General features: G+C 62.8%; 1 protein-coding gene across 1 annotated transcript; it reads left to right on the top strand.

Annotated features, from left to right (window-relative positions):
- The first annotated feature begins 1,850 nt into the window (after nt 1-1,850).
- Nucleotides 1,851-13,439, top strand: ZFP3 (ZFP3 zinc finger protein). The gene is made up of 2 exons (XM_080826742.1): nt 1,851-1,939; nt 9,121-13,439. The coding sequence occupies exon 2, from the start codon at nt 9,129-9,131 to the stop codon at nt 10,605-10,607; it is 1,479 nt and encodes a 492-aa protein (XP_080682868.1). The 5' UTR covers nt 1,851-1,939; nt 9,121-9,128; the 3' UTR covers nt 10,608-13,439.
- The last annotated feature ends 902 nt before the right edge of the window (nt 13,440-14,341 follow it).

Genomic DNA, 14,341 nt, shown 5'->3' with positions numbered 1-14,341 from the left:
TGGCCCATGCAAGACAGCAACGATTTTACATGCAAACTCAAATGCATTTTCTTGAGCTTAAAACAAAAAAGGGGGAAATATGGGAGGCGGCGCAGTAGCTTGAGAGAGAACCAAACCAGGCCCTGACTCGCGCCTCCTTGAAACCTAAGGGTTAAAGCAATCCTGTGGTTAATAGGTTGAGGGGCTTGAGAATGGGCCTATGCTATGGGTCTCACGCTCTCCTACGCGACCACCCTCTGGGGCTTATCTGGAACAGGACATGCAGGCCTAAAGCCGTGAATCAGTGACTTGACTTGCTGTCCCTGCAGGGGCCATAAACCGCACCGGATGCCCTTTGGCCCTTCTCTGTCTACTTATCTATAGGGAACTCATCTTTAAGCAGCCCTCTTGGCGTCAGGATGTTTGCTCAGGAGCCTTAAGAAACCTTCTAAGGGGAACCTGTGGAAACTATTCTAAGAATGCAGTGGATCACTGCTCCCTTGTGATTCCGATACTTGTATCAGAGCACTCTGCTGAATAAACTGGCACTGCTTGGACTTCATCCACTTGCCCCTCCTGTCCTCATCACTTTGCGGCTTCGTTCTTCACCATCCTCTTACCCTCTCGCCCCTGGTCGTGTTATCCTGCCGGCCGCGACACGGAGCCACCCGGGTGCCCCTCATCTGGGTTCTTGAGGCAGATGCTGGATAATGCAGGTGACCTGGATAATGTCAGCCAGCGGGCCAAACGTCCCCCAGCCTTTGGTGCTGGGGCAGGGTACCTGTGTGGCCGGGCATCCTTCCTCGGGATGCCTGTTGCCCCCAGCGGCTCCCGCCGGGGCCCATGGGCTGGGTGCAGGCCTGGGCAGCCCGCAGGTTGCAGCGGGGGTCGTGCGACATGGCGGGCGAGTCGCCCGCGGCTTCTGGGCAGCAGGGAAAGGCCTGCGGGAGGGAGAAACGACACAGGGTCTTGGGGCTCTTCTGGAAATGTCTTTCCCACGGGCTGTGCGCAGCCTGGGCGAGGAAGACGGGCATCTCGGCCGGCCCGCGGTCCACGCTTCTCGGCCGCCGCCGGTGGGAGGGCGGAGGGGCCGAGGGTGCCGGGGTGGGGGCAGGAGCGCGGACCCCGGGGTCTCGGGCCGGATTCCAACGAGCGGCTCAAGGGAAAGCTCCGGGCTGCCGCGCGGCGCACCGGCTGCAAACACCGCGGCCTCCCCCGAGGGCAGCCGCTCCTCCGACCCCGCAGGACGGCGTTGAGGCCAGCGCGGGAGCCGCCGCGGCTGGGGCGAGCCGGGCCGGCGGAAGATGCGGAGCGCACGGTGCCGGCGGCGGATCAGCGCGGCCGCGGGGCCCCGCACGCTGCCCCCGGGCGCTCCCCCGCGCAGGCCCCTCCGACCTCCGAGCGGGCTCCTCGCTCGCCGCGCTCCGGGGTGCAGGGGTCCGCGCCCGCCAGGCCCTCGGCGCTCCGGGAAGGGCTGACGGGCTGAGGGCCGCGGGGACGGGGAGCCCGGAGCGCAGCGACCGCCGCCCGCTCGGGCGCAGGCGGACGCGGGGGCAGCGGCGGGGCAGCGACAGGGGCGCGCAGAGCGGCCGGCCCCGCGGCGGAAGTGCGTCCCCGGGGCCGTTCTAGGCCGGCCGGAGGACCCCGCTCGTCGGCGGTCCCGCGGGGTGCGGGGGCGCGGGCGCCGGGGGGCCTCTCCCGGGAGCCGACCCCGCGGGGGGCGGTGAGGCGGCGCGGGGGGGGCCCGGGGAGGGCCGGGGGGGGCCCCGGGGAGGGCGCGGGGGGCGGGTCGGCCGGGGCGGGGGCGGGCCGGGCCGCCCACCTGCTCCTCCGCCGCCCGCGGCGCGCGCTGATTGGCCGAGCGCGCCGGAAGTGGAAGCTCCGGCCGCCGCCGCCCGGGACGCGGAGAGCTCGGCGGCTGGGAGCGCGGCGCGGGGCGAGCGCGGAGCGAGCGGCCGCGGTGAGACCTCCCCCCGGCGCGGCGCGGCGCGGCGGGGCGGGGGCCGGGCCCCGAGGCTGGTGCGGCCCGCGGGCCGGGCGGACGCGCCGAGCCGGCCTGTGACCTTGGGCCGGCCGCGCGCCCCCCTCCACGCGCCTTCATTTCCCCACCTGCTCCGCGAGGGCCGTCCCCGCGCGCGCCGTGCCCCCGGCCTCCCGACCCCGCGGCCCCGAGCGGTCACCCCGCCGGACACTGGCTGCCGGGGCGGGGCGGGGCGGGGGCCGGACGGGAGCGGCTCTGAGCGCGGGGGTCCTGAGCGCGGGGGTCCGGGAGCCGTCCTGGCGGGGGGGCCGCGGGGGGACCCGGGAGAGCCGGGAGACGGCGCTCCACAGACCGGTCCGCCGCGCCCCGGAGCGACGCGCCTCCGCGGCCTGCCGGGCACCGGTCTGGGCCCCCGGGGTCCGAAAGGGAATGAAATACCCGCTTAGCCCTCGAGGGCGCCGCAGTCCCGCCGTGTAGACAGCGCGCTTCGCTTAGATGCTCCTGAGCCGGCTCCGTCCGCTGCCCGGGACGCGCCGGGTCGCGGGTGCGCGTAGACAGACGCTACAGCGGCGTGACTGCCAGCAGCGGAGGGCCTCGGGGTCAGGGAGGAAAGAGGGGGACTGCGTGTGGCCGAGCCCAGGCCCGTGCATGTTGGTGAAGCGCACAGTGGGCGGTGGTATTCCGGGAAGTTGGAACACCGGTTCCCAGAGGCCACGACGCTGGAAAGAGCAGCCGGTGTTCGGCCCGCAGGACCCTCCCTGCAGCTTGCCGGTCCTGCGCCTGAGCGAACACCCCGGGGAGGAGGAGATCCTTGTACGGGATGCTGGACACTTGGTAGGATCGGGCGTTTCAGAAGTTAGGGGAAAGGATATCCCTTAAGATGCTTTTTTTTGGTCTGTAAGTAACATAATGCCACTCACACTGGCTTCGGACTGTGCGGGTGTGTAAGCTCGCAGGTTGGACGGTTGGAGCCAGGCAGCAAAGTGCTTCCCGGACGGACTGAGCCTCGTGGCTCCTCGGTCCCTCGATTTTTATGAGCTCTCCCTGACGTCATCCACAAGCTGGGCAGGGTGGTAGGAACTATTCCCGGAGACTCCCAGCGAGCCTGCTCAGAACATCATTGACTCAGACGAAGGCATATGTCTGTCCCCAGGTCCGTCCCTGCTGTTCCGAACAGTCCCTTGCAAGGGTGGTGGTCTTGCTGTCTGGGTTAGCTCGGCGGGGGCTCTCTCCCAGAGCTCAGATCTGCAGAGCCTGCAAGCCCACTGCCCACTTCTTTGCTCAAATGCTCCATAAAAGGACTGGAGAAGCGTTGCGTCCCCATACCTACGCAGAAGTCAACTTCTAAAACGTTTCATCCTAAATTTGAAGAGTTGCAAAGGATATTTTGAGTGTGTCATGAATTTTGGCATTTCAGAATTAAACCTTGGGCCACGTGCCAGGATCCTTGCCCTGTGATTCCGTGTGCAGTGTGCTTATCACATTCCCCGCCTCTCTGAAACCTCCATCTGGGCACGCACGCCACGCCTCCCTCCCTTCCCCCACTCCATTCGCCTCCCTGTCCTGCTCTCCCATCTCCACTGTGTCCTGGCTGACATCCTCAAGTCCCTCATTCTTCCACTGCCCTGTCCCCAGATTCCCAGCTGCCTTGGGGCTGGAGAGGGTGGGGAAATGTTGTTGATCGGCTCCTCCTCCTCACACGGGCATGCTTGTCTCCTGGGGAGGCTGTGAGGGTTTCCCGGGGTAACGTCCGTGCGTCACTTTGCGCCCAGCACATAGTAAGCGCTCCCGGTCCCTCTCCGCATCGGAATGCCAGCGCTCTCACTGACCCTCGGCCTCCGTGTCAGTCCACATGCTACGCCGAGGCCACAATGCTCCCTCTGTTCCTTTTCTCTTTACTCTGGTGCTCGCCTCGAGCTCTGCCTGGGTGCTGTGGTGTAGTTCTGTCGGGGATGGGGTGGGATGTGCAGACACCATCTGTGACCTCTGTGAGCACGGGGACCGCTGTCTGGAAGCCCGTTTGCACCCCTGCCCTGCCCCGTCTGCGTCTGCCCGGCAGCAGACCCCGTGGACCCCTGGCCCGCAGCTTTCCCTTCCTGCTCCTTCAGCTTGCTCTCGTGCTCTGTACCAAAGGGAGACCCGTCTCCCACCATGCCCTCCCTACAGTTCCTGCCGTGTGTCCCTCTGGGCTGGAACGGCCTCTGCGTGCAGCCCCGCGGAGTCTGTTGGGGACGGGAGTGATTCTTGGGCCTTTTGTAGCTCTTTCAGAAATCTCTGCTTTCAACAGACATTTTAAAAAGATCTAATCAGACTGTCAGCGGCCAGATTAATCAGTGTTTATGACAAATCACATCATGATTTTGGGCAGATGAGTTCAAAGGATTGAGTGATGTTGCTGTCCCTGGAGATTGGTGTGAACTCGGATTTAGGCAGCCAGGGGCAAACTCTGCTCCTGTCCCAGCAGCTAAGGTCCGGTGGGTCCACAGTGTGGGTTTCCCTCCACGAAGAGCCTCCAGCGTGTGGTACCGGATCTGCCCTGTCTGCTCTGCGAAGTGGGGGTGGGGGGGCAGCCCAGCGGGAGGGTCAGAAAGGAGAAGTTGGAGTATTAGTCGCGTCCGAGCGGTCCTGCTGCTTCATGCATGTGGCGGGCACGGTGGGCCAGGCCTTGGGTAGAGCTGAGCGTCTCGGACTGAGTTCGGGACAGCTCCCAACCCTGCTGGGGCATCAGGATCCCCCAGGGCACTTGTTAGACCCCCAGCTCCCTGGGCCCAGCCCCGGGCATTCTCCGAGGCCTGAGGTGGGACCTGGAATTCGTCATTTCGCATTTCCTAGTTTCTGCATATTTCCCAGTGGATTATCGCACATCCTGCCTCGTTCCAGGCTGAGGATTGTTGTTTAAGAATCAAACAAACAGTCTTCCCGCTCTAATTGCAAGCTGTGACGCGGTTCTCAGGGTTTCGGTGGCAGCGTGGTCCTTTCAGAGTCGAAGGTCTTGTTAGCGGCTACGTGGGTAGCTGGTGCATCGGGACTCTGGGTGAGGCTTTCTGCGGGTGCTCTTCTGGGGTGCAGTGAAAAACAACAAATCTGGGTTTGCAGAGCTGTAGACCCTGTTCTGAACCGTGGTGAGCTAGGAGAGGCCTGCGTGTCACCCCAGACCGAGGACCAGGAGCCGTCCCCCTCCTGCTCAGGTGACACCGCCATCCTCTCTCTCTCTCCAGAAACAGCCAGTTTCAGGGTTAGGAGAGTGAGGACGTGAGAGACAAAGGTAGGAAATTCCGGCTGGAAGTTTGAATCCAGGCTGTGAGGAGGGGAGTGTTTCCGCGGGAGCGTGAGGCCTGACGCGTGCCCTTGGCTCTGACGCACACGTGAGCAGCTGCCAGAAAGGCATACAGCAGTGCGACCCTCCAGTGACTCGAGTACCGTGTCGCCGACAGAAGGCAGAGGGGAGGAAAGGTCAGAGGGTCACATTCCGTTGGGGGAGACGTTCTGGATTTGACTTTTGAACCAGATCTTGAAGTTGGGGCAGATAGAACGCTTGTCCTGTTGTACCGTGGACAAGTGCTTTTCCGTGCGGTTCTGAGAATTCTGACCTTGCGAGGCGCCGGACGGTGGACTGTAGGAGAGACACGGGTGAGAAGGGGACGGGAGAGGGGTGGGGCGTCGACGGGGACCAAAAAGTAGCAGCTTGCGGGACTGGACCGCGGCTGCGTGTCAGACGTCTCTCTAAGGCTGTGCTTCCCAGCCCACGCGCGCCACGAATGCGGGCTCAGTTGAGTGGGAAGGGCAGAGCCCGTGCTGCGGGCAGAGCTGAACATTGTGGGTCCTCTGGGGGGAGCCCAGAGATTCCAGGACTCGGGGACCCCACGAGGAGTTCAGGCTCCTTCCGGGTGTCCCGGGCTGGGTGGCGCTGGTGACTTGTGAAGGTCACCCCATCACCGCTCTCAGCCTCTCCTGCCCGCGAGCGTCCTCGTGTCCTCACTAATCCTGTCTGTCCTTCCCTCCAAGCCCGTCTCCTGCGGCGGCGCCAAGTCTTCTGTACAAACATGTGCGGGATGTGTGCGGGGCGCGTGTGGGGCGCGTGCGGGGTGCGTGTGGGGCGCTTCCATCGGGAGGTCCTTGGTCCTTTCATCCAGACTCTTGGAAGAAGCAGCAGACCGGTCCATCCGTCTGCCGCCACTGGGCTCGACTTCTCCAGCGAGTCTGCTCCCACAGGCCCCTCTGACTGCCGGCCTGTCCCCATAGGCACTTTCCAGGCGGCCCTGTGTCATTCTGTCCACCCTGGCCTGGTGACTCGGTCACTCACCATCCCTTCTCTTGTTGGCAGGCTTCCCTTCGTCCTCCCACTCTCTGCCATGAGGGTCCAGACGGGAAGCTGCTCATTCAAATTAGGGTCATTGAGGGAGGTTTCCTTGCAAAGAGGTTAGTTACAAATGATCCAGGTGTGGATCCGGGAGCCGGGCCTGGGGGTACCAGAGGCTGGGGAGGCGATGATTGGGTCGGACAGACTCCCCAAGAGGAAGAACGGCCTTTGGTGAGTGGGGGGGACACCGCCAGCCCAAGGCGGCCTCACAGGAGGGAACCAAGGGAACAAATGCCCCGATCTGAGTCTTCCCTCCTTCTGGTCTCCGTGGGGGCTCCCCACGGCCACAGCTGGACGCCAGGGGGGCTGTGAATGTCTGTGCCGAGTGTAGCCTCCTGGGGCGGAGAAAGGCGGGAAGCCCTGGAGGGAAGGATGGCGGGTGACGGCAGAGCCTGCACGATAGCTTTGGCTTCTGGGTGTCTGTGCCCCGTCTCCAGTGCCCATCACACGGTGCTGCTACCAGTGATGCTCAGTCCGGTCCGGGCCACGTCTCTGGTCTTGGCCAGGGTAGCTTCAGACCGGGACATTTTAGCTGACTCCTTGGTACTCTGTATGGATGCCTTGAAACGTGTCTTGTGCAAAACAGCGTTGATGGGTCCTCTTGCCGCCCGAATGAGCTGCTGCTGCCGGACCCCCGGCCATTGGCACCGCTGGTCATCTGATGACGGGCAGGGAGGTCTGGGCATCGTCCGTGACTGCGCTCCCCTCCTTATCCTGTGTCCAGCCCCGTCAGCTCCCAGCCGAGTCTTACGGAGTTTGACCCTGAGCTCCTTCGGCAGCTGTCTCCTCTTCGTTCCCTCCGCTGCTGTTGCCCTGGTCAGCTCACGCCCCCCGCTCTGGTGCGTGCCTTCGCCTTCTCACAGGCCCTACGTCCTGGCCTGCTGCTTTCTGGCTACGACGTGGTCGTTAGTGTGCCTTGGCCTGAAATGCTCATCTGGCCATGGTCTGTGTCACTCTCTGGCTTAGAAACCATTCCGCGACTCTGCGGTGTAGGGTGAGGGCCTGTGGCTGCCCGTTCCCCCTTGAGATTCAGCTGCCACAACTTTACGGGCAGAGAATCCTATTCCTCTGATTGGCCACAGTGCCCGTGTGCCTGCCCCAGGCTGCTTTCTCCCTGGACAGAGGCCAGGCCCTTTCTGGCATTGACTCCGCTTCTGTGTCCAGGATAGCTAAACCCCCAGGGCCATGGTGCCAGTTAGGAGAAGGTCTGGCTTCCTAAAAACAAAACAAAAAACCACAACGGCTTAAGCAAGGCAAAGGCGTATTTCTTTCTCAGATGGAAAACTTCTGGGGCTGCCTGGATGGCTCGGTCTTTGGCTCAGGTCCTGGGGTCCTGGGATTGAGTCCCACATGGGGCTCCTTGCTCTCTGCCCTGCTCATGTCTCTCTCTCAAATAAATAAATAAAATCTAAAAAAACCACAAAGTTCAGAGGCAGGCATTCCAGGGCTGGGATAGCAGCTCCGTGCAGCCTCCAGGGACCCGGTTCCTTCCAGCTCTGCCCCTTCCTAGGGTATGGGGGGGACGCTGCAGTGCTCACGGCCCCAGATGGCACCCGCCTGCGACCTGTCTCCCCAGGCACAGTGTGGAGAAGAGTGAAGAAAATCCCCTCAGGAGACTTCCCAGACATCCCACGCATTTTCGTCTGCTTTTTCCTGTCTCACTGACCAGAGTGCGGTCGTGTGGCCAAACCCGGCCGCAGAGAAGGCTGAAGGATGTCCGTCTCAGCCGGGTTCCGTGCTGCAGTAGATACGTTCGTTATTCTGTCGGTGATGAGTTGTGGAAGAAGGCATATTGGGTGACAACTAAACCTTTTGCGGCAGCCTTTTAGAAGTTTAAAAAAGTGTAGGTTTAGATCTAAAATAGGGTTAAAACAACTCTCTGAAGAGGCTGTTTTATAAACAGTCTGTAGAAGTTAGCATAGCTATGTATAAAAAGAATGAACTCATTTGAAAAATAGAAGAAAACTCACCAAAAGGAAAGACAGAGACGTGTCGGATATAAAAACATCAGGATACGTTTGGACATTTCACAAAACGATAAACTTATTTGGAGAAAGGTGAGCGTCGGCAGGAAGCCTTTGGAAAAGACGGAGCACGAAGCTCGCTCACATAGTGAAGACCTCGGGAAGCTGCCCTGAGCCGGAGCTTTGGTCCCAGGCAGGGACGGGTCTGCGAACTGAAGGGAGCCCAGAGCCGGAGCCCAGAGCCGGAGCCCGACTCAGCGCCAGACTGCGGTGTGGGCTGCGTTTCCATGGGGGGGGGTGTGTGTGCGGGGAGAGCAGGTGTCCATACGGCAGCCACCTGGAGAAGAGGAAGACAGGGCAACCTCACCCAAATGGAAGGGAGCCAAGAGGACTGACTTCTGTTGTGGTTCTGGCCCTGGTCCAGCCCTGGGACCCTCTGGACAGACAGTCAGCCCTGCCAGTCTGGCGGCAGACCCGTGTCCTGACGAGTGCACGGGTCAGCGCCAGGGAGGGGCCCTGTCTCTGGTGAGAAGTGTGTCGTCTCTGCCGCTTCGCCCAGCCTTGCCGCGGTGGACCCTCGGTTCCCACTCTCCTTGCCAAGCCCAGGTCCCCGGCCAGCTTTGGGGAGCGCCCCTCTCCTTAGTCTCTCCCTCTGACCATCCGTGTCGCGCTTCCGAGGCAGGGCCCGGCCTCCGTTTGGCGTGCCCGCCATCGCCCCCGTCCCCTCCCGTCCCCCGACCCCCAGGCCGCCGTGGCGTATGGCCTGACCGCGCCAGCTCTCGCGGGGGGTCCCGTGCGCTGCAGCCACTTCACGCGCCTGCCCTCTGTCATTTCAGATTGTGAGATGGGGACTGAGCACGCGGAGGTAACCCCCAAGGAGGAGGCTTCTGAAGACCCCGAGCCACGCGCGGCCACGACGGAGAAACTTCCCCAGGTGGTTTGCCGGGGCCGGGAATTGGGAGCCGCCCGGGCGGAGGACGCGGTGGCGAGGCGTTCGGGAGCGTCCGCGGACGGGAGCGCGCAGCGGGCGTCCCCTCGCGGGAAAGGCCTCGCGTCGGGGCCGGCCGTCTGTAAGAGGTCCCCGTTGCGCGAGGAGTCTGGGGACGGCGACGAGAGCGAGCGCGTCCGGGGTCCCGGCCCGCACCCACTGGCGCCCCGGCCCGCGCCCCGCACCAGCCCCGCGGAGAGGGCCGCGGCGCCCGGGGCGCGGAGAAGCCCGGTGGGAGGAAAGCCTCACGCGTGCAAAGAGTGCGGGAAGGCCTTCAACCAGAACTCGCACCTCCTGCAGCACCTGCGCGTGCACAGCGGGGAGAAGCCGTTCGGCTGCGAGGAGTGCGGGAAGGCGTTCGGGACCAACTCGAGCCTGCGGCGGCACCTGCGCATCCACGCGGGCGAGAAGCCGTTCGCCTGCGGCGAGTGCGGCAAGGCCTTCATCCAGAGCTCGCACCTCGTGCACCACCACCGCGTCCACACCGGCGAGCGGCCCTACAAGTGCGGCGAGTGCGGCAAGGCCTTCAGCCAGAACTCGGCGCTCGCCCTGCACCAGCGCATCCACACGGGCGAGAAGCCGTATGCGTGCGGCGAGTGCGGCAAGACCTTCCGCGTCAGCTCGCAGCTCATCCAGCACCAGCGCATCCACACGGACGAGCGCTACCACGAGTGCGGCGAGTGCGGCAAGGCCTTCAAGCACAGCTCGGGCCTCGTCCGCCACCAGAAGATCCACACCGGCGAGAAGCCCTACCTGTGCGGCCAGTGCGGCAAGGGCTTCGGCCAGAGCTCGGAGCTCATCCGCCACCAGAGGATCCACACGGGGGACAAGCCGTACGAGTGCCGCGAGTGCGGCAAGACCTTCGGCCAGAACTCGGAGATCGTCCGGCACATCCGCATCCACACGGGCGAGAAGCCGTACGTGTGCGCGCAGTGCGGAAAGGCCTTCCGGGGCAACTCGGAGCTGCTGCGGCACGAGAGGATCCACACGGGCGAGAAGCCCTACGAGTGCTTCGAGTGCGGGAAGGCCTTCCGGCGGACCTCGCACCTCGCGGCGCACCAGCGGGTCCACGCCGGGGACAAGCCCCACCAGTGCGGCGAGTGCGCGAGGACCTTCTGGGACAGCGCGGAGCTGCTCCTGCACCGGAAGACCCACGGCGGCGGGAAGCCGTACGCGTGCGGCGAGTGCCACAGGACCTTCGGCCAGCACTCGCAGCTCGTCCTGCACCAGCGGGTCCACACCGGCGAGAAGCCGTACGCGTGCGGCGAGTGCCACAGGACCTTCGGCAGGAGCTCCCACCTGCTCCGGCACCAGAGCGTGCACGGCGCCGACTGAGCGCCCCGCACCGGGGCCCCGGCCGCACCCGGCCTGCGCGCTCCGCGGGAGGACAGCCCTGCCGCCCGCCGGCCCACGCAGTAGTTGGAAAGGAGAGGCTTTTAGGAGCTGTTCCCGGAGAGGTTTCAGGATCCCGAGTTCCCCCATAAACGCTGTTTCAGGCCTCAGTGTTTCCTCTGTCTGCCTTGACACCCCCTCCCTGCACCCCCAAGGGGATGCCATTGCCTTCTGGGTCTATACAGGCCACATAGCCTGGATTATTACTAATCGGGAACTGTGGGGGCCCATGGTCCCGCCACCTCCCAAACGAGGCAGTGCTGACTCGTGGATGATTTTCCTCTGCGGTGTTAGACAGTCGAGCGGAGGACACACTCCCCGTGCTCCCGCCCTCCATGGAGCCCTGGGACCCTTGACGGGGCTTCTCGCAGCTTTGACATCTTGCAGACGTGCTCCCGAGGAGGCTTAGATGATCGCGGAGGCGGGAAGCTTGGGGACTCCCCACCCGCAGGGCCTCCTTGTTCCTCTGCAGAGTGTGCAGGACGGAGGCAGCGACGGCCACCTCCAGGATGGCGAGCGAGGCCCTGACCATCCTGAGGGTCTGGTGGGTGACGCCGGGGGCGGGGGGAGGGCAGCGAGCCTGGGCCGTCCAGCAGGGCAGGAGCAGCCCGCGGGCAGCTGTGCCCGACGTGGAGGCTACGCGGATGGATGGCCGGCCGGCCAGCAGGCCTGCTGTGTCCCGTGCCAGGACGTCACACAGGGACTACACAGCCTTGCTGTCACCAGGCACCTGCCCCCACGCTGGGCCAGTTCTCCTGCCTGACCTGGGCCTCACCCTGGAGCCGTCCACTGTGTGCAGCCCCTTTGTTCCTTCCACGCGAGTGTGTCCTGTGTCCTCCTCGGTGTGTGTGCAGGTCCGAGCGTCAGAGGCACCAGGAGGCAGCAGGCCGTGCACAGCCGGACTCCAGCAGGTAGAGACAGCTCTGACCTTGAGACGAGGGGACACGAACTCTGCGAACTCCAGGGTCCAGCTGGCCCGGGGGTTCTGGACTTCTTATATCTAACGAGACACGTCCTCAGTGCTGTTTAATCTCTTTGTGACGCGTTACTAATCCCTAGTGTTTCCCGAGTGTTTGCTGTGCCAGGCCCAGTGCCAGACGCCTTCCGTTCTTCCTTTCACGGCATCTCTGATGTGAGTCCCCTGTAAGCGGCTGAGTGGGTACCATGTTCGGACCATAAAATCCACCTGGTTTCTGTGTTTGTCGAAGGATTTTTAATTCACAGAGTCGTGCAGCCATCGGCTGACGGGGTGGCTGGGGGTGCTCCTGCCGGATGTCGAAGATCAGGCGGGCGGGAGGGATGTCAGGTGACTCGTCCGTGCTCCCGAGCCCCGGGCTGTGCCGCGGACAGGCGGACTCGGCTGCCGTGTGTGTGCAGGCTGTGCTCGTCGATGTTTGTACTACGTGGTTTGAATATCGTAGATTTAAGTCAACATTTTTGGAAACGTAACTGCTCACAGCCAAAACCCATATAGTGGGTTTACTCTGAGCCCCATTGTGCTCCCCCAGGTTCAGACCCTTCCCTTGAGAAAAGGGCCACCTGAGGGAAAGCAGGATGCACGGCCCCCATCTTCTGTCCCACCTCTTGTCTGGCGGTCGGGCCCAAGTGGGAGGGATTCTCTGAATTTCCTCGTCCCTACGGGGATGACAAGCGCAGTGTGCTCTCTTACTTGCTGCTCAAGTTCGAGCCGAAAAATGCTACCAGACTGTGTCTCTGTCACGTGAAACCTGGAGGTTCCCGTTCCTCCAACTCCTGGTCCTGTGTTTGTGGGTTTTTTTTCCCCCTAAAGATTTTATTTATTTATTTGACAGAGAGATCACAAGTAGGCAGAGAGGCAGGTGCGGGGGTGGGTGGTGAAGCAGGCTCCCTGCTGAGCAGAGAGCCTGATGCGGGGCTCGATCCCAGGACCCTCAGATCATGACCTGAGCCGAAGGCAGAGGCTTTAACCCCCTGAGCCACCCAGGCACCCCCTGTGTATGCGTGTTTGATGTCCACCCTCACCACTGGTCAGCCTTGGCTGAGACCTTGGGCCCTATTTAAGCTCACCCCCGAGAGTCCACTCCCACAGACGCGTCCATGGGCAGGTGGAGAAGGGCACTCACATTGTACATCCTCAAATGTCCCTTGCTGGCCAAACCACCGCTGGTTTTTCTCTCTCTCCCCACACCCCCCACCCCCGGGCTTAGCACCTCTCAACACCCAGTTCCTCCCCGCGGCCCCGCCCCAGCTGTGGCCCCAGCTCAGAAAAGGAAAAAGCCCTCCATCAGCAGTCCGCTTCCTGGAGCGCGAGAAGGCAGCAGTCTCCCTCTTTCTTGTGACTCTCGAGCATGCGGGTAAAGTGGGGGAGGTCTCCCCCGTCCCAAGGAGAGTCCGTGTTTCCCAGGAGGAATTCTGGTGAATGAGTCTCTCCACCTGGACCACACACTGTGTGCGCAGCAGGTACTCTCGCTCCCTGTCCGTATCCGCCTCGCCGCCATCATCTCAGGGAGCCTCGGACCTTCCCCTTCTGTCGGCCTCCCCTCCTCTCTGTGGACTTGGGAGTCAAAATCTGCCTGTTGTGATGGGCGATAGTCATACGCTCATGCAAGTAGGAGTCCGTCGAGGAAGAGAAACACGAGTTTTCTTAGTTTTAGAGCTGTGAACGCCGGGCCTCGTAATCTCAGAGACCTCCCTAAACGCCCAGAAATAACCCTTGAGGGTTCTTACAGCCCAGCCGCTGTACATTCTCACCCTTCCCGTTTCCCTGGTGGTAAATAAAGTGTGTCCTTACAGGTTCACTCACTTGACGCCTTCCTGATGTTTATTATCCCAGAGTACGTCGTTCTGCTGTCCTCGTGTGACGTCCTAGGCCAGTGTCATCCCCGTCCCGTGCGGGGCGCTCTCTCCCTCGGGCCACAGCCACCTGCTCTGTGCCCCTCCTCCTGCAGAAACTTGACCCTGTCCTCTGCCCTCTGCTTGGCTTCGTGAGGTCTTTATCGTTCACAGCGGGGCCGTGTTACCGATTTCGTTCATCGATCATAAGTGATCTGTATGTGCAATGCATGTTTTTCCTGGCTAACGAGGTAATGTTCTGGATCATGTGGACGGTCCAGCTTTTTTTGAAGATTACCTTCCCGCTGAGATTTCGTGGCTGGTGTCCACAGCTGTTACCACTAAGGTTCACGGCGCGTCCTCCGAGGTGGCTGCCGGCCTGAGGCGGGTCCCTAAGCTTGCGAGGTCAGGGGTCTTTGAGACTCCGGAAGGCTCTGCCTAGAGAAATGTGCACAGGACCTCAGGGACTCATGGGCCACCTGAAACCCATTCTTGGCCCCTGCCTGTAGTCCTTTACCTCGCTCCTGAAAGCCAACTTTGACTTTCGAAAAACGTTAACCCAGAAAGCTTCAGTCGCCGCTCCCTCACCGTGGGTCTCAGCTTTGGGGATGAAACTCTGTGCAACCTGCCTCGGGGCGCCCCTGAGATGGAGGGAGCCAGAGCGTCTGGAGCTGACCCCAGGGAGGAGCCCCAGGAGAGCGGGGGTGGGGGGGTGCACAGTCCCCCAGCACTTGCTAGCGCCGGGAATGCGTTAGCACCTGTGTGCTGACCCTCCCCACCCACCCTCCCCCCCCCCCCCCGCCACCCACCGGGGACAGATGGGGCCGGTCTGAGCCCTGGGAGACGGGCGGGGACTGGAGGTCTGA

Source organism: Martes martes, assembly GCF_963455335.1.
Source record: "Martes martes genome assembly, chromosome: 16".
Classification (NCBI taxonomy): Eukaryota; Metazoa; Chordata; class Mammalia; order Carnivora; family Mustelidae; genus Martes; species Martes martes.
The sequence above is the reverse complement of the archived record's forward strand: the minus strand, read 5'-3'. Positions and strand labels throughout refer to the sequence as shown.